General features: G+C 38.0%; 1 protein-coding gene across 2 annotated transcripts in view; it reads right to left on the bottom strand.

Annotated features, from left to right (window-relative positions):
• The window catches only part of MAN1A1 (mannosidase alpha class 1A member 1), a 166,569-nt gene that overhangs the window by 110,761 nt on the left and 34,872 nt on the right, over positions 1–20,936 (bottom strand). For both annotated transcript variants that reach the window (XM_021082358.1, NM_213885.1), the window contains 2 exon segments: positions 13,294–13,390; positions 10,844–10,959 (listed from right to left, as the gene is read on the bottom strand). In XM_021082358.1, the coding sequence (XP_020938017.1) occupies positions 10,844–10,959; positions 13,294–13,390 (213 nt within the window).

Here is a 20,936-nt window from a genome sequence, read left to right as displayed (position 1 = left end):
CAACCTACACCACAACGCACAGCAATGCCAAATCCTTAACCCACTAAGCGAGGCCAGGGATTGAACCTGCATCCTCTTGGATACTAGTTGGGTTCATAATCTGCTGAGACACAGTGAAACTCCCTTATATACACAGTTTCAACTTCATGCTTTAGTTAGCTTCTTTTCATGTTCATTGGGCTTATCCAGTAAGTGCTCCCTTAAACCTAACACCATTCACTGAAATCACAAATGCTTATGGAAAACTAGTATATGAAGTCACTATCCAGCAGATGAGCTTAGTCACAATCATCTGAGATACTGTTTCCTTTATCAAACTTTATTAAGCAACGACTATGCGCCAGGCTCTGTCCTAGGTTCCAGGAACATGGCAATGAAGACTCATAAGGTTCTCAAACTCATAGAGTCTACATTTTAGTGGGAGAAAAGAACTCTAGAAGAAAAAAAAAAAAGGAAATAAATTTTTCATTTAATTTCCCCATGCTCTCTCCTAAAAGGTATAAGGATCTAACAACTTAAAGCTAAGTGATTACTTAAATTTTTCAAAAATTTCTTGTAAAAGGGGCATTATGAAAATTACTTAGGAGAGATAATTACTCTGCCAGAGTTAGGCAAACGCATCATAATAATAAGACTGGTGAGTATGTTTGATTGTATTTCCTAATTTGTAACATGCATATAATATGATTTGATTAAAAGCACTTTATATAGGTACAATTTACCTATGATGTGTATCACTCTGAATATTATATAAATATTGGTAAAAGCTTTACTATCCCACAAAATTACTGATAAGGAAAAACGGAGCTGTTTATTTCAGCTCACACAGCTATACTTCTTATGTCTAAAGGTAATAATATCTAATAAAATATAATAGGTAAAACCCTCAAATTCTCTCACTCTCAATTTGTACCTGCATTTTTTTCAGTTTCTAAACCTAAGAATAATTCTCCATATTTCTGCCTATTGACACCTGTAAAGATGATTTTATATTCTTATTCTGGCTTTGGGTTCATTTGAGATGCATTTTCCTTCCCTCCTATGAAAATTCTGGATAATCAGGACTTTTATATGAACATCTGATAAAAATTACTGCAAGGCAGAGGACTGAGCCATGTCAAACACCATCATAAATATATCTTCAGCAAGACATCAGTCAGCTATTGGTACACTTGTTTAACCAGCTATTGATCCAGCAATGTATTCTAGAACCTGAATTCCTATTTATCTTCCTCTGAGTGTAAGATACTGAGAGATGATTTTGCAAAGTGCCACGCTCAAGGTCAGTTGCTTTGTCTTTTGAATTTCACGGATCTAATGGTTTGGTGAGCCTGTCCAAGAAGTAAATCTGGCTTGTTAGTGAATCCATGCAGGTTCCCAATTCCTTGTGTCCTTGCCTTTAAAGACTCTCACTGGGGAATATCACATCACCATTAGTCGTACTCAATAAGAGTCATCATAGCTACCTTCTTTTCAAAATGAAAATCACATTTGAATTACCAACATATAATTTTTTTCTCCTTTCTTTCTTTCAAAGCTAAATCTGGATTATTTGGAAACCTTACTTTGAGAGCTCTTAACATTCTGGATTATATTATGCTTTAGGTCAAAAGACTGAAATTGATACACTTCAGGTCACTCTTTATGGATCTTTGTCTGAAAAGGACTAACATAAAAACATGACGAATTAGTTGGCTATACTGGGGGTAGCAGGCTATAAAGACACTACCCTACAGTCAGAAAGACCTCAGATTGAAGGCTGATTCAGGAGTTGACTGAGTGTGAGAGCCCAGGCAAGTCAAATAAGCTCTCTGAGTCTTGGTTTTCTCATTTGTGAAAAGGGACAATGCATTTCTTACAAAGCACTATGAGTCCATGAATGTAAATGACTGTGCGCAAAGCCTGGTGCAGGTCAAGTAATAAGGAAGACCTGCTACCATTACCACTGAAGAAAAGCTCGGCTTAAATAAACTAATACATCTTATCTTCTTCAGGAGTTATTGGAAAATCAGGAACTCCAGAATCATAATATTCTAAATACCAGGATGCAAATGATATATCTTATCTGACTTTCATGGGAATCATGTTTCAAATCCTCTTTTGAAATACAGTATCCTGACCCAACTGCCTTTTGGGCTTGATATATTTTACACCGTATTTGGATTTTTCAAAGTGAACTTCTACAATCTGAAGGTTTTAGGCCAATTTTATAAACTTCTGATTTGGATTTCCATTAAAATAAACTTAGTAAATTTAAATGAAGATAGTCATCCTTTTAATATTGATGCAGCATCTTTTAAGATGTTCTAAAACTCTTCCAGTGACTTACCCTAATGACAGAAGAGGGGTGAGAGCAGGGAGAGAATGGTGTGTAAAGGAGGGGAGCCCCAATAGCCTGTAACACTACAATCTTGTGTGATTTATCTCAACAATGTAGGCTTTGCAGTCTCCTTCAATCTGTGCTTGTTTTAAAGGAAATGAATGCTCTTACACTTTTCAGTAAGGTCATGTTCCAGGAATATGCCCAGGTCTTCTACGGTTCTAGTACACAGCTGAATGGGAGCACCAGCTTGAGGCACAGATGCAGCCTTCCGTTTAAATTGCATGCACCTATTAGTTAAGACCACAACTGATGAGAAAGTGGAAGTTGGACATTTTTGGCTTAAGGCATACCCACAAAACAATGTGGGTTGGAGAAACTTCTCTCTCACTTTGACTTTCCTCTACCAATTGCCTTTAAATCAAACACACTTAACCAGAATCATACATAAATTTAATAAAATAATATGGTACATTTAAGTTTACATCTAAAGTCAAGAATTGAGTACCAGAAATCATGGAAAAACTAGGCCTCAGTTCTAATCTCTCATATTTGGTCTTGGTGCATCTTAGATCGATCATTTCCACTTTGAAGTTTATCCCTTTCCTTAGCATTGCTGTCCTCTGGCTGACTATACATAAATGTAAAATGATCTGACAAAGTGCTAAAGATGGTTAAAATAGAAAAAAGTTTAATTCAATAAACCATTTTATATGACCTCTCCCCCCATCCTTAACATCAGGCTCCATCTCTCTACTGAAAGGTGTCCTTCAAATAAACACATCAGGAGCTTGTGGACATGAAGAATCTAATGGTATCCAGAGAAAAAGCAAAGTGAACACGCAAAATTCCTGTTTCCACCTGAGTGCCTGAAAGACCAACCTCCTCTTACTACACCAGACAGTATTTTAAAGAATTTAGAGAAACTAGGTTTTTTTTCTTTTTGCTCGCACCCCACAACATATGGGAGTTCCCAGGCCAGGGATCGAATCTGAGCCACAGCTGTGGTGATACAGGATCCTCAACCCCATGTGCTAGGCCAGGGATCAAACCCATACCACCGCAGAGACAATGCCGAATCCTTAACCCACTGTGCCACAGCAGGAATTCCAGGTTGTATTTTTTTATAAGCAAAATTACTCACTAAAGTTATTTATAAGATGGATAGCTTTTAGTAAATGAAATAACAGGCTTCATAATTAGAATACCAAATTTAGGTTACAGAAAGATTTAGCCAAAGTTTTTTGTTTTTTTGGGTTTTGCTTGTTTGTTTGTTTGTTTGTTTTGCTTCTTAGGGGCTCACCTGAGGCATATGGAAGTTCCCAGGCTAGAGGTCGAATAGAAGCTACAGCTACTGGCCTAGATCACAGCCACATCAACGTGGATCCAAGCCACATCTGCAACCTACACAACAGCTCACAGCAATGCCGGATCCCCGACCCACAGAGTAAGGCCATGGATCGAACCTGCATCCTCATGGATAGTAACTGGATTGTTTCTGCTGTCACAGCAGGAACTCCCACAGATTCTTTTTGATTGAGGGACTACAGAGGCCCAAGCTTTTCTTGAAGAATAGATATATTGTATTTTTGCAGCTTCAGGGCTCATAACTATGCAGAATCAAACCTGTACCAAGTTTAAAGAATTCTCCTTATTTTTTTATTTTTTTTTGGATGAGCCCATGGAATGTGGAAGTTCCTGGGCCAGGGATCAAACCTGTGTCATAGCTATAACCAGAGCCCCAGCAGTGACAACACCAAATCCTTAACCCATTGAACCACAAAGAAACTCCTATTCTAAATGTTTCATCCCAATTATTAGAGGTTTTTTTTTAAAAAGTAATTCTCTGAGCCCTTAAATCAGAGAATACTTTTTTGCTAGCTATTCCTCCAAACTTCCTGCCAGCTTTTGACTCAAACGAACTTAAGTGAGGAACAAGCAAGCATTAATAACAGCTGACCCACTACAAACTAATGCAATAATTATGTTTAATAACAACTGTTCCCTGCTAACGTATATGATAACTATGCTTTTCCTTAGCTGTCAACCAGCAGAAACAACATGAGACTTTTCAAAGCCATTGATAAAAGATAGATAACTGCCCACAAGTCTTGCCCACGTTTAGGCTTAGCATACACATTCATTTATATATGGTACTTCAAAGTGTGTGTTGTACTAACATTTTGAGGACTAAAACTCCTTTTAACAGATTAAATTGCATATTAAATAGTATAGCTTAGTATAACATATGTTCCAGCAGCTTTTAACTTCCTATTTAAGTAACATGATAAACCTCTTAAGATGAACAAAGTACAAGGTCTCTGGGCCACAGAGATAGGCAAATCACCATGTTCTCTCTGTTAATAGGTTGATTCAGGTCCAGAAGGGCCCTCAAGTAGCATCCGATTTATTACTAATTACTGTCAGAGAGAAGAGCTCAGTATCCTTACAGCCAAAACCCAAATCACCACTGTTGGCAGATACTGATTAACATTCAGATAGAAAATACTGAATAACTCCTTTTGACAGGTTATTAACTTAGTTATCTGCACCATCACAACATAATGCTGCTCTAAAACAGTCCTTTTATAGGAGCAGTACTAAGGCAAAAAAATCACTCCTTTCCTGCTCCAGTGTGGAGCTCTGAACCTAAGCTAAGAACTCACTCCAGCATTTGAGGAGATCCAAAGTTGCTTCTTCTCGGAGTTCCCGTCGTGGCGCAGTGGTTAACGAATCCGACTAGGAACCATGAGGTTGCGGGTTCGGTCCCTGCCCTTGCTCAGTGGGTTAAGGATCCAGCGTTGCCCTGAGCTGTGGTGTAGGTTGCAGACGCGGCTCGGATCCTGCGTTGCTGTGGCTCTGGTGTAGGCCGGTGGCTACAGCTCCGATTCAACCCCTAGCCTGGGAACCTCCATATGCCGCGGGAGCGGCCCAAGAGATAGCAACAACAACAACAACAAAAGACAAAAAAAAAAAAAAAAAACAAAAAAAAAAACAAAAAAAAAAAAAAAAAAAACCAAAAAACAAAGTTGCTTCTTGAGGTCAATTTGCATTCTTTGGATAGAGAACTCTAGAGTTTATTTTTCTGAAAAGCAGGATTGCACTCCAGGTGGAGAAAATATTTAAACTGAAAAATAAAGTCACTTTGGCCACCAACACCTCTGTCATCTAAAACAAAAGGTATTCATTACAATTAAAAGCACAATCCAGGTGCTTGCCAAAGATCAATCTCATGGTTAGTGTCTGAACCAAGCTACTCATCTCTCCTTTATCATTCTCAAGGCTCAGCCTCTCACAGAGATATCACTTTACCTCAATGAATAAAAATGCTTTTTAGTGATAACTTAATGGAGCTTTGATTTTTACCAAGGGTTTGTATAAGAAATGGTTATCTGAAGAACACATCTATGTATTCTATAAAATTCATTACTGAAGAATGTTGTTTTCAATGTTGTTCATGAAAGGATCTAGGTAATTTTAAAGTGACAGTAAAGAGAGGGAAACTCAGAACTGAATTTGGAAATGCCCAAATATGAAACTCTTCATCATTTGTCCTTTTGTAAATGATCTTCCTGTATTAGGAGCCACCACAAATCTGCTCTGGAAGTAGGTCAGGTAAAAACAAGTACATCAACTGCACTTGAACTCCAGATTATCTCTAATTATATAAAAATATGACAAAATGCAGCTACCATTGCACCTTGTCACCTTGTCTCCTAGCTGAGTCTAGTACAGTTTATCCGGCAGTAGGACAAGATAACAACCCCTCAATCATTTAATTAATATTTATTGGGTACCTATAGAACAATATAGCCTAATGAGTACTGAGATATTATGATTACATGCCTAACTTTGGAGGATTCAAATTTCTCTGGCTGCCTATGTATTTCTCAACTCTTTGGCATTTCTTCTCCATTAAAAACAGGGTCATTGAGTTAAGCAGATCTTGTTCAAAACATAGCGCTTACTTGCTGTATGATTTTGGGCAGAATAATTAATTAGCTCCTTATTCATCTATAAAAATAGGGGAAAGACCACTTACCCTGTACTGTTATCACAAAGACTAAACCAGATAACCTATGAAAAACATCACTTAGCGTAATACTTGCTATGTCTCAGTACTCTTTAAATAGTAATTTTCTTTGCCCTTTCTTCCCTTCTAAAAAACCCTGGCCCTGGCTAGATATCCTGACTACTTTTTTTGCTAGACTATAAGCCCCATGAAGATAAGTATATGACAATTAAAAGGTATTTAGCATGTAATTAATATATACATAAGTTAATGAATGAGTAATGAGTAACCAAGGATCTGTTTTAGATTGCTTATCCTAAGATTACTTTGAATTAAGACCAGAAAACTCATTCACTGGTGTCTACCCCAAGAGATTCCTGCCCAGGCCTATGTGTCTCTACAGATACTTGTAATAAATACAAAGCTCCACTTGAAGCCCTTGCTTCTACATATTATCCCAGTGATTTATTTTAAGCCAGTTATTAAAGCCATTTGAACTTTGTACTCCCAAGTATGCAAATTCAATCACCTTGCTATGCCTTAATTAAAAGAAAATGAGTTTTAGTTAATGACAGTGTAAACCAATAAAAAACATTTACTTTACACCTTCAAGTAATGCAAATGAGTATTTCACATATAAACAAATTTATCCTTGACTGTAAGATATGCTTATACTCAGGAGCACCACAGGATAAACTAACTCTCCATGACAGTGGATCTATTTCAGGTTCATTCTTATTTTTCCCTTGAAATAAATTTGGATGCATTAACCTTTTTTTTTTTTTTTTTTTTTTTTTTTTGCAATATCCTCACACTGTCAATTAAAATACTTTATCAGGAAAAAGTGCTAATTTGAAAACAAGCAATAATTTATCCAAGCTGGAATGATACTACATGTTATCCATAAAAATAAGTTTTCTCTGGCTTTGTTTAAGCTTTTCCAATTTCTCCTTCCTTGGGATAAATAGAAAAAATTTTTCACTGTTTTCAGAAAGAAAACTGTGTAATTTCTGACATAATCACTTGACTCTCTGGGTAGAATGAGTGAATATAAGACAAATTCTCATATGGGACATAATAAAGCCAATTGGAAAACTGTAAGTTGAAGAAGTTTAAAATAATTGGAAGAATAAATCAATGTAGCTGTCCAGAATTTCTATTTGTTATTAATTTTAACATGTGAAGTATTATCATTTGGATGTTACTGATAAACTTCTATATTTTTTAAGGAAAATATGGCAATACCCAAAGAGACAACTGAACCATATACATTTTACGACCTCTCCCATTAGGAATAGTAAAATAAACAAATTCGAGATTTATGACTATTACTTTTAACAGTATATTTTTAAAGTATATTTTGAAGATACTCAGCCCAAGGTTATCAATAACAGTTTTAATCGGCCCAAGGTTATCAATAACAGTTTTAAAATGACGTTTTACATAAAAGGGGGTCAACCAGTTGGATAAAATCTTATAAATGTACAAAAATACAATTTTAAAGAAACAAACAACAAAGCTTAGTATCTTAGCCGTCACTCAACCATGGTCCAATCCGTTTATTTTACAAGAAGAAAGCCAAAGAATTTGTTCTTCTCATCTGCATAGTCTGATATCCCCTATTATTCCTTCTGCTTCCTCACAGGTCCCTACGGTCCATGGAACACATTCTTGCCACCTGGTCATGGTCTGAGGCCAGCCAACTACCTTCTGTTACCTTGTACATTATCTTGAGAGGCCTTTGTGCTTAGTCTTTTTTTTTTTTTTTCTCTTTATGGTCGCACCTACGGCATTGGAACTGCAGCTGCTAGCCTATGACAGCCACAGCAATGCGGGATCCAAGCTGCATCTGTATCCTATGCTGCAGCTTGTAGCAATGCCAGATCCGTAACCCACTGAGCAACGCCAGGGATTGAATCCATATCCTCAGAGAGACAACATCAGGTCTTCAACACCCTGAGTCACAACAGGACTCAGGTCCTGTGCTTAGTGCTTTTAATTAAATGATTGCACAGTTTCTCAGCCTATCACTGATCATGAAAGCCGAGAATTGCTGCAGTTTTGGGGGGAGGTTTGGGGTAGCAATGCTATTAAGTATCAGACAAGGGACCAGGACACTATTCAGGTTAAGTGTCACTAAAGTTAACTTTCTGATCTCTTTTTTTCCATAACCACCAGCCTACGCCACAGCCACAGCAATGCCAGGATCCAAGACACATCAGCAACCCACAAACACAGCTCACAGCAAAGCTGGATCCTTAACCCGCTGAGTGAGACCAGGGATCAAACCTGCAGCCTCATGGATACTAATCAGGTTCTTAATCCACTGAGCCACAACAGGAACTCCAACTCTCTGATCTTCCATCACTAGACTCTGGAAGAATCTTGTTCTTATGCCCCTACTTTGCTGGCGGAGAGGGGTGGGGGATGGAACACATTCTACATGCTCTCCTCTGTATACAACTAAAGACATGCCCACAATCATTTACTAGTAGTAGCTGAATTTACTCAAAAATAATAAGGCAGGACAAAAGTATTATTAAGAAAGAAGAAACCCTCAAAAAGAGACCTAATTTTTTCCATTATCTTAACTTTTCACACTTAGTTCTACTGGTATTATTGGAGCTACCACAGGTCATATCCAACCAAAGAGCTACAGAATATCAGCTAATCACTTGTTCCTTGAGTTTATTTTCTCATATTTAAAATAAAAAGACTGAACACACTGATCTCCAAGGTCCCTTTGTATTGGAATGTTGTCTTCTTTATATTCCAAATTCAATTATAAGGAAGATTAAACATAGATTCATCTGCTTGTCTTTTAAGGCAGTGACCTCCAAAATGGGATATATATATCTATATATAGATATATCAATTAATTAGAGGAGAAGGAACAAAATATTAAAACTTTTAATTTATACATGTTTTTAATCCAAAGAGGTAGGAAAGAGACTCAGCTTTATGCTACCTTTAATATTCTGAACAACATTGGTGTCCTCACTGGGTCTGTGGGGGAACAGGAGCTCCACAAAGCCAAGAGGTCTACAAAGCAACACTCTTTGTCCAACCTCAACATGCAGCACATTACCTGTGTCTCATTATGGAGATTTACAGATATTACTGAATGCTTACCAGAGAGGCAAGAGGTTTCTAAGAACTTTCGCAAAGTAACTCAGATTTAAAATAATACTAATAGTGAAGTAACTCAAAGACAAATATCAAATGATACTATTTATATGTGGCATCTATAAAAATGATAAAATGAATTTATGGACCCGACAGAAACAAACTCTTTGTCAACCTCATTACCAGGTAAAACAATGACTGTGGAATTAGATTGGCTCTGCCAAGATGTAGTCCTCCCAAAGCAAAATTATCAGGAAGTATCAGAAGTGTCCACTATCCTTAATTCTGAATCTTGTTGTACAATGGTTTTTGAGAACTGTTAAAAATGACGGTACAAATATAAAATCTTTTAAAAAATATTATATATATATATATATATATATATATATATATATATACACACACACACACACAAAAGTTTATTCTGATAAGAGTCTATGATCAACAAAGTGGATGCAGCTGCTGCTAGATGCTTGCGGAGAGTTTCATGACATTACTGGCTCAGCATCCACTCTGGCCAGGTGGCCTGTGGGGGCTTTAAATGAACATCAGTCCCTCAGGTAAGAGTGTGCTCTCAATAACAGTCCCAGAGTCACAAGCCAATGTCAGTTCCTGGCATGACTCCCCCTTGTGAACATTGGTCTCCCCCAACCCTCCTGGGGCCTTCCCTTTGTGCTCCCCTTAGAAAAGCTCACCAAAACCAGCTCTCTGTGGTTTGAACTGACCCTTTGGCCTTAACTTCAGAACGCCAAAGCATTACACCTATCCTAATAAACTCACGTGCCCCAGGTCCTATCTGTCTGTCTGTACTCTGCCTTGATCTCCTGATGTGGCCCCTGAAGGTGAGATATGTACCTTCTCAGGACCTGTAAGTAATAAACTTCTCTATTTCAGTTTCTCTTATGGTCTTTCATTGAACTGCAGCACACCATCTGACACCTTGTGCTCCACTTAACAAACATTCATTTAACAAAATCATAACACGGCATGGTGCAGTGCAAAAGCAGGAGCAGGGGAGCCAAACAGACCTGGTTAGACTCACAGCTCTAACACACAAGTAGCTGCATGGTCTAGATAAGCCTCCAAGGCTGCAATTTCTAATCTATAAAGGTGTGAAAATAATACCCGCTTCACAGGGTTGTGGGGACTTGAACAAGACTACTTGGCACATGGAGTTCTTAATAAATATTAATTTCTTTTTTCTTACTGTTAACTTGCCAAAATCAAAGACATGTATTTGTGTAACAAGAGAGGGCAAGTTTAAGAATATAGTATGATACTATTTAAAACTGCCTGATTTGATTCTGCTAGGGTGCAATAATCTGCTCCACAATACAACAGACTTTATCCATGTTAACTGAATTGGCTGTTTTTATTTAACTTACCACATTAAAGTTTAGATGTTCTTCAACCCATGCTTTTGCCTCTTCAAATTCGTTTTTCATTTTCATAATAAAAAGTGTATCCAGGGCATCTACTATTGTTGCTCCTTTGATATTACCTGAAAATATCAGAGAGATATTTATTTAACAAAACATTTTTGACAGGCACATACATGCAAACTGACTATACCTTGGAAGGGAGCCAGCAATACCAAATTTCTTAGTAAACAGGAATACTGAACACAGTCTAAAATCCTTTCAGTGAAAGAAAATTTAAAAGCTGCATCAAAACCAAACTAAAAATTATCACAGGCTATAGACTGGTACACTAATCTTTAGAGTCTCTTCTGAGTTGCAGAAAATAAATCTTAGAAATTTAACTTGCGATTCCATTATCTAGCAAGGAAAAAACAAAAAACAAACAACAACAACAACAACAAAAACAAAAAAAACTAAAGAAAACACAGACCTGAAACCAAGGAGCAACACACATATTAATTTCAATGTCATTATATCCAAGTGCACCTGTGCAACACTGTTTACATATAATTAGATCTAAAATTATTTAGTGATAGCTCTAAGAAATGATTACTTTAAAATGGAATTCTACCCCGTCTTTGCAGCCCTGATGGATCCTAACCTTTTCTCTCATCCTCCTAGCCAGTCCTGACTTTCAGTTACTTCCTCCGAACTCCCCTGACGGGAAGACTTAACATTGCTCTTGCACTTATCACACTGTCTTTCATTAGAACTACTTATATGCATCTCCTTTTAGTCCGTAAACTTCCTAAGAATAGAATGTTCACTTCCACATCCCATACCAAGAGACTCGGTATGCTTTTAAGACTTCATAATAAATTTGAAAACCATCACTGTATTAACAGAGAACCAAATAATCCCTTCAATAAAGATGACAGCAAACTTGCACATAACTGACTTAATTGCTTGAGCAACTTTCATAGAGATAAAAGCAAAACTGGAATTAATATTTTTTAAAAAGTTATAGTAAACAATAAAAAATTAAGTCCTCCTGGTCTGCATGAAATTTCTGAGTTTGTCCAATTCCCCTCATCGTCTCGTCACCCATGTTGACTCATCACCATGTCCCCAAAACACTACTTTAGAAATATCTGAAATCACTTGTACTGCCACGAGGCCAGGGCTGGTTTTATCTCTAAAATGTGTCACTGTGATAGCAATCAGCCTTTCCCCCACTCTTCCAGCTCTCCCTGTTTCTGAAATGCCCTTCTCCCTACCCAAGAGCTGACCGTTCTTCAGAACTTCAAGTGAATACCTTCGGAACACATAGTAGATGTGACAATTCACTATTTATATATGTCTTCTGCACTAGGCCATGATCTTTGCAAAGACTTGTATTGTGTTTATTAATACCAGTGACAGAAAGCGGGCCAAACACATGGAAGGTCCTAAATAAATGGAAAAGCACAGTGTGGTGATCAGTAGCAGACTCTGACCTTAGCCACACCTGGGTTCAAGTCCCAGCTCAGCCAGTTAGTAGGGGCAAACTCTTCTCTGAGCTTCATGTTTCTCATCTATAAAATGCATATAATTATGAGGTTAAATGAGAAGATGCACAAATGGCATGTAGCACATAGTCAGTGTTGGCTGATACTGTTGTTTGTCATATGATTTGATACTATTTAATACCATCAGTTAAAGTACAGAAAGTCACTTTTCTAAGGTGAATTCAGAAGCATCAGAACAAGACTCCCTCCGGTTCATCCTGTTACTTACAGACAAAATTGTGGTGACTAAAGAGGAATCAAGTATAGTGAGAAGGGTACTGGGTAGCCCTGTGACCCAGGAACCCATCTAACACTTCTGCCCCTTAGCTTCCTCAACTCCACCACGAGAGCGTTATTAATACCCAGCATACCAACCACAGAGGGATGCTGTGAGGACCAAAAGCAATAAATGCATGCCAAAGGGATAAATGGAAGTTCAAATAACGTACTACTACATCCTTGTGTACTCGTCCCTGGCATAAACAGGAAAACTTTAGAGCCAAAGTTAAAAGTCACTGAGATACAGTGAAGGTCACCACAGCTGGCTGTCTTGGCCAGTTTATCGATAAGACACAGCTTTTACCTGACAGGAAGCAGTTAATGCAGCCAACAAATGCCCCTCTGCTGGGTACCACGTGGGAACTAAAAATCATGATGCTGTGCCCCCATCATTATTAAGTATGAATCTTTGGAAGTGTGCCCCAGGCAGCCATAGTTTTTCAAGGGACACAGGTGATTCTCATGTGCAGCCAGTGCTCTATCTGAAGGTCAGGCTATGCACATTCCCTTCAGGCAGCTCCAGCAGGTGTGCAGGTTTCCTAAACAACACAGTATGGAGGGTCATGCAAGCCTTCTCCAGCACCCACAAGTTCAGCTGACTGGAGAGAAGTTACTGTCACTAAGGAGCCAATGCACATTTTAACTCACCAAACAAACTGCTTGAATGGCCTCCTTTTGATACAGGCTTCAGTTCATTTTTTCCCCAGGCATAAAGTTTATAATTATTCCAGGCATGTTTCATCATCTGAGAAAAGAAATGAAAACGGGATTATAATTTGACTTTGAGAGGTTTTTGCTTCAAAATACATCATATATTGAAGATCTGAAGGTTAAAACATTAAAACCCACTGCTTAGTTAAAAGGATGATGATTAATTAAAAGGGTGACAATAACATGAATAAGCTGGAACACACACATAACACATAAAAACACATCGTTCCTTTATGTTTACAAATGGAGATTTTTCTTTTATGAATCCATTTAGTCCTATTTAATATCATATCATTTTCAAAAGTCAGTTGCAAGCAACAGAAATTTAGCTTATCATAAAAGGATGAAACATTCTTACATTTATCTATTTCATTCTCATGACACATTAAATCTGCAAAGACTCTATACTTAAAATTCATATTTATGCATAAGGGTCTCTGTACTTAGTATACAGACAAATATCCAAGGTTATCACTGTAAACACTTTGATGTATCTTGACTAAGTTTATAAGGAGGATTTTCTTTTTCAGGGCCGTACCCACGGCATATGGAAGTTCCCAGGCTAGGGGTTGAGTCAGAGCTGTAGCTGGGGGTCTACACTACAGCCACAGCAACTTGGTATCTGAGCCATTCTGTGACCTACACCACAGCCATGGCAACACCAGATCCTTAGCCCACTGAGCGAGATCAGGGATTGAACCCACATCCTCATGGATCCTAGTCAGGTTCGTTTCTGCTGAGCCACAACAGAAACTCCTGGAGAAGTATTTTTAAATATCATAGGAAATGAAAAAAAAAAAAAAACCCTCCATATGTATATACAGATTTTGGAAAACTTCAGCTCACTTTAAATACAATTAGTCTTTAATTGCATACATGTCTGTGTATACCTATGTAATCTGAAGACTGACTCTATATATTCCCAACCTAGATTCCTTATACCAGGAATTTTTTAAAGTCTAAAACTCTCTGCCATGAATTAGTTGTATACATTTTAAAAATGGTATTAATTTTAACAAAATTAATTTATCTGCATATACAGAAAACCAATCAGGTTTTGCTGGCTTATAGACAAAAGTTCTGATCTATTGTGCTAGATATTAACTCTAGTAGAAAGTGACTTTCAATAGGAGAAATTGTTCTCTAAGAGGCTATTAAAATAGCTGTATCTCTACTGCATAATAGTTGTACAAACTTTTTTTCAGCGACTCCAAGAATATACTGTAAATAATTATTTTGCATACATTTTTATACAAGGGTTGAGGACTCTTTACCTGTCCAGAATTTATTCATGCTGCTATTTCTAATCCATTCTCAACAGTAATTAAAATATGGACATAATCTGGAAACATTCTAATCTGGTTCCATATTTTAAAATATCTTTAAAAGTATCGCATAAAGTTTAAATACTATATAAAGGCTGTTTATCACTAAAAATCTTCAGTGAGATCAACACAATTTTATTAATAAGAAAGTCTTCCTTTGTCCTTAAAAACAATAATGCACATCTTTCTTTCATTAATTTGTATGTTATCTTCCTATCTCACCACTACTGCTACTAATAATAGCTCCTCCAAAATCTATACTATCTGCTGGGTATTCTGCTAAATGCTCTATATTCAGTACTGTATTCTATTCTCATTACGAAATATGCTGTATTATCATTGTGTGGTAGAAGAAACTAAGATTTACAAGTTAAAACACAAACAACTTTACTCAAAGTCATGTTTCTCCAGAGCTGATGAGCTAGATTCATCCCTGTGTTGGCTTGACTCCAAAGCCAATGGCATCAACTTCCTTTAATGAGTCAGCAACAGAATCTTCCTTTGATGAATCAGACTGTTGATCTTCTAACAATCAACAGAATTGTATAAAGTAGTGTTTTTGAGATCTTCTCCTTATATATTAATTTTATTGGAAAGTATAATAGGTTTGAAGGTAAAATAACCTGATTTATAATCACTATAATACTACCAATTAGGCACATAATTATGGATGAATCACAGTTTTTGTGAGACTTTCTTTATCTGAAAAATTGGATCCCAGTTCCTCAGAGGGTATACCCTGTAAGGATTACATGAGCACAGCCTGTGTGATGGAGCCTAAGCACACAGCTTGGCACATGGCAAATAAGCACACACTTAATTGAATTTTAAGCCTATATTGAAACCAATTAAATTCACATCACAGAAATAGAAACCAATGAAACTGAAAAGACTAAGTACATGAATACTAGGTACCAAAACACTTTGAGATGACATCTGAATTTGATTTGGTTTTCCCATTAAATGTACTACATTTGGTAAACTCTTCATTCCTGTAAATTTCCACAGATACTTTATAAATTCAAAAGCTTCTGAAATACACCTGATGCAAGAACAGAAAAAAAAAGATGTTATGCTGATTTGTTTCAGCTCCAGGTCTGAATGGAAACCAGTGCCACATACCATTAATAATTCAATGCTGGCATAAAGTTCTCCTATAGAAAATGGCTTTGTCAAAAATGATCATTTATACAATGTACCACTAGTATAGAACCTCGCTGAGTTACCTCTGAGACATATATGAATTTTCTTTCTCTCCCCCCACCCCCCGAGGGAAAATCTGACATTTATTTGCTTATCTGCCTACATTTCAAAAGCTGTTGTGATATGTTTCTCAAAGTGAGTTCTTCAGCCCATGGGATTTCTATGAATAAAAATTAGAAAAGAAAAAGAAAATGACGTGGTCAAAATGTCCTGTTTGGAGCATCAAGAGTGGTTCTCCATGAATCTGTGAAATGAAGAGGAACAGTCATACTGTTTGTTAATGCATATTTCAGTGGGTGGTCACCTTTGGAGAGAATTCACCATGTTAAAGCCAAATGAGACTTCCTGTGTGTGTGTGTGCATGTGCGTGTGCAATAACAAAGAGACTGAATTCACAAGACATACATAACATCAACTTTTTAACTCAGATTTATGACACAAATATTCAAAAGTATCAAAATGCTACTAGCTTCGATTTTTACAATATTAGGTCACTAGCCAGCAGAGGGACCATAAAAATAAAAGCATTTACTCTATGCTGACTCTAGGCTCCATGTGCTCATGAGCTGACAGGACAAGGTCACTTCTAAAATTCAACTAGTGGAGTTCCCGCTGTGGCGCAGTGGGTTAAAAATCCGACTGTAGTGGCTTGGGCCACTGCGGAAGCAAGGGTTCCATTTCTGGCCCAATGCATTGGGTTAAACGATCCAGTACTGCAGCAACTACAGCCTATATTCAATCCCTGGCCCAGGAACTTCCATATGCCATTTATTGAGCGTCTACTGCACTGTGAGTGGTAAGATGCTAAAGGACTGACAAGAGTCAATCACACTTATAATCTAATAGATAAGGTATAGAAGCTTAACATTCTCCCTTCTTATACACTCACAAATGTTTATAAACATAAGAGAACAGTAAGAAAACCAAGTAAATGTTGTACATAACTACATGAAAAGATGCTCAACATCACAAGCTATTAAAGAAATGCAAATCAAAACTACAGTGAGGTACCACCTCATGCTAATCAGAATGGCCATCATTAAAAAGTCTACAACTAACAGGAGTTTCCACTGTGGTTCAGTGAGTTAGGAATCCAACCGTAGTGGCTCAGATGGCTGCAAAGGCAAGGGTTCAATCTACAGCCTGGCACAGTGGGTTAGAGGATATGGCATTGCTGCAGCTGCAGTGTAGGTCCACTTCCTGGCCTGGGAACTTCCATATGCCTGGAGTGCACACAAGAAAAACCCACAACACTACAAATAATAAATGTTGGAGAGGGTATGGAGAATAGGGAACCTTCTCACACTGTTGGTGGGAAGTAAATTGGCACAGCCATTATGGAGAACAGTATGTAAGTTCCTTAAAATAACTAAAAATAGAGCCACCATAAGATCCAGCAATCCCACTCCTGGACATATATCCAGACAAAACTGTAATTTGAAAAGATACATGCACTTCAATGTTCATAGCAGCACTATTCGCAAGTAGTCAAGCCATGGAAACAACCTAAGTGCCCATCAACGAATGAATAAAGAAGATAGGATACATACACACGCGCATGCGCGCACACACACAAATATTACTCAGTCGTAAAAATGAATGAAATAATGCTATTTGCAGCAACATGGATAGACCTAGAGAATATCATACTAAGTGAAGTAAGCCAAAGACAAATATCACTTACATGCAGACTCTTAAAAAAATACAATGAACTCATTTACAAAACAGAAACATATTCACAGGCATAGAAAACAAACTACTTATGGTTACCAAAGGGGAAGGGGGGAAATACATCAGGAGTTTGGGATTAACAGATACACACTATTATGTAGAAAACGGATAAATAACAAGGTCCTACTGTGTAGCACAGGGGACTATATGCAATATTTTGTAATAATCTATAATGGAAAATAATCTGAAAAAGAATATATGTATCTATATATAAAAATGAATATATATATAACTGATTATTTTATATATATATTTATAAACTGAATCACTTTGCTGTACCATGAAACTAACACAGCAATGAAAATCAATATACTTCAAATTTTTTAAATGTTGTGCACAACTCGATCGTTGTTCCTAATAGTTTGCTTCAATTTCATGTCTTAATCAAGGCCATGGGAAGCCTTGAACAAAGTAAAATACACTTGAATTTCTCCAGGTATGTGTAGATTTCACAACTTCCATTTTTGCCCCCAAGAGCTTCCCTTAGCAAATACCTTTATTTGCTAACACTTTAATCATATGACCTTAAGTTATTCATATGGCACATTAAAAATCTTTTTGAAGATCTTACTGTTTTCTCCAGACACATCTGATGAGGATTTGGGGGCTTTTCACTTTTAAAAAGATACAAGTTCAAGTTCCATGTACCGGCCCCTGCTGTGGAGTCTTACATGAAATGTCCATAGATTGACAGTGTGATTTGGGTTGCTGGCCCCCAGCTGGCTGATCCAGGGCCTGGTGCCTGACTCAAAGGGCGACAAGTGAGGGCCAGCCATAAGCTTTTCCAGGTGTGATGCTCTCTCCAATGGATGGACCACCCCAATCATCCAGTCTACCTACGGGAGTGTAACTGGGAGATAGTCACAGAGATCTGGAGGCTGGAGAGAGATGTACAAGCAGAGAAGTACAAATACATAAAGAGCAAAAGGCATAAGGAGTCATGAAACAGATGAAACCATGAGGGAGTCAGAGGCAAGGAGAGAAAAACAAGAGGAGGCTGGGAAGCAGACACAGGGTGCTCAGTTTTTTGCATGGTGCCCCAGGGGAAGCATGTTGGGTTTGTAGAGCTGCTGCAAAACTACAAAATATGCTATGGAATCATGAATGTTGATGAATTATCTTCTTCTGTATGAGGCATGACTCTTTGCCTGCTGAGACTGTTTGCTTACTTCCCCATGTGCCTTTATAGAAAGTCCTCTTGGTTATTGAGGAGGAATGTATAAGAGCAGGTCACAGGCACAGGCATCTAACAAACTGAGTTCATATTCAAGCTCCATCATCATTGGTGTGATTCTCAGTGAGGCAATTAATCTCTCTGAGCCTACTGTCCCCGTTCATTAAATGTAATAAATAAAAATACCAGTCTCATTGGTCACTAGAATTAAGTAAAATAACACCCATAAAGAACTTAACACATTGTGTGATGCATTATTAAGTGCTTCATAAATTCTAGGCATTATAATTATTTTTATTAAAAACCTCAATTTATTCTCTGGTTTCTACAATCTGAAAGAACTTCCTAGTAACATACATAATCAGGAAGGGCAAATATACACAAAACCAGGCAATCCTATATAGCAGACAAACCATAAATACATACAACTATTTAGTACCCAAAAAATGGAGGGAAAAAGGATGAAGAAAGACCCTGTTGGGTCTTCTCCAGAGGTAAGGTGATATATGTCAATTTTATTTTATTTATGTATTTATTTCTATAGTTTTTTGTCACTGTTGTTTTTTTGTTTTTTTTTTTGTTTTTTTTTTTTGACTTTTGTCCTTTTTTTTTAGGGCTGCACCCACAGCACATGGAGATTTCCAGGCTAGGGGTTGAATTAGAGCTACAGCCTATGCTACAGCTGCAGCAATGTGGGATCTGAGCTGTGCCTGCAACCTGCACCACAGCTCATGGCAACACTGGATCCTTAATCCACTGAGCAAGGGCAGGGATCCAACCCGCATCCTCATGGATCCTGGTCAGGTTCATTAACCGCTGAGCCACAACGGGAACTTCAATACAGGTCAATTTTAGTTCTAAAGGTTCATGTATGACTTTCTTGAAATCTTGTTGTTCCAGGTACACAAAGTGTAGGGCATTTGCTTGAGGAATTTGGGGCAGATCTAGGAAAAAGCTATGTCCACAGAAGCAGTAACACACAACAAGCTTTACTGGGTGGTACATGGACAGGGTTGCAGGAGAGGGGAAATCCCTCACAGCATGAGGCTGCCCAGAGGCCTGAGGGGAGGGCAGGGCCACTCCCGGGGAGAGCAAGTCAGAGAGAAAACTTCCATGTCGCCTAATGTCACTCAGAAGGCATGGCCAGGAGTCTCTGGGTGAGAGAACTCTGAAGGGCAGATGCAGCTTGGGGTCTTAAAAACACAAGACCCTATCTTATCAATGGCCAACAGACTCTGGGTAAGGTTTCAAGGGTTATATAAAGCAGGGAGGCTCTAACTGGCTAAAAATCTGCTTGTTTGGGGTATCTTTAAAATAACTAGATGTGTAAAAATTTGAATTTGGTGCCAGCTGGCTTTGGAGCTAACATGTCTCAGCCCACAATGAAGAAAAGAGGAACCTAGGGGCCAGGCCAGAGGACTTCTTTGGCTCATAAATGTCACAGCTTGCCCTTTGGCATTAATGGGGAAAACTCTAGTCCAGTGACACATTCCCCCTGTTCTAGAGGACACAGAGAATGCTGCATGTGGTTCAGGTGAGGACTAAGGCGGGAGGTCAGACTACCGCACTGATTGTTAAGGTGGAAATTGGTGGCCTTCACTCTTCGGATTATGCTTACAGTTGATGCTTTGAAAAACACTGATGTTAAAAGCCTGTCGGTAGTTTCCACCAATAATTCTCTGAAATTATTTGATTGTCATATGAAAGTAACTTCTGACACTTTCAGATAAAAATCTCAACACAAAACATTTTTAGAATCACTGTACCAATCTTCTTCCCTTTAAGCTTTGGAGGAAAATGGAAATGGAAGAAAGGAAAGAAGATAAGAAGTGCCTTCAGGGAATCAAGTCACAGCATCTCCAAATTCTTACTTATTCTCTGGATTAGAATTTCTAGATATGGGAACACAAGACAGACGGCAACCCAGCTGCCCCTTCCTCTTATCTGGTGCTATCCCATGCCCTACATTTCTCTGTGGGAGTGGAGGCTGAGAGGAGCACTGAGCCAGCAGGATACCCTGTGCTGAGGATGCTGTCATAGGAAGCAGGGTGGGTGGAATTCGGCTGGGGGAACCGGAGCCTGGCTGCCTAAAGGTCTGACCTCTCAGACTCTTGGTTTCTCATCTTTAAAAACAATAACCAGGTGTT

The sequence above is a fragment of the Sus scrofa genome, chromosome 1 (genome assembly GCF_000003025.6).
Source record: "Sus scrofa isolate TJ Tabasco breed Duroc chromosome 1, Sscrofa11.1, whole genome shotgun sequence".
Classification (NCBI taxonomy): Eukaryota; Metazoa; Chordata; class Mammalia; order Artiodactyla; family Suidae; genus Sus; species Sus scrofa.
The sequence above is the reverse complement of the archived record's forward strand: the minus strand, read 5'-3'. Positions and strand labels throughout refer to the sequence as shown.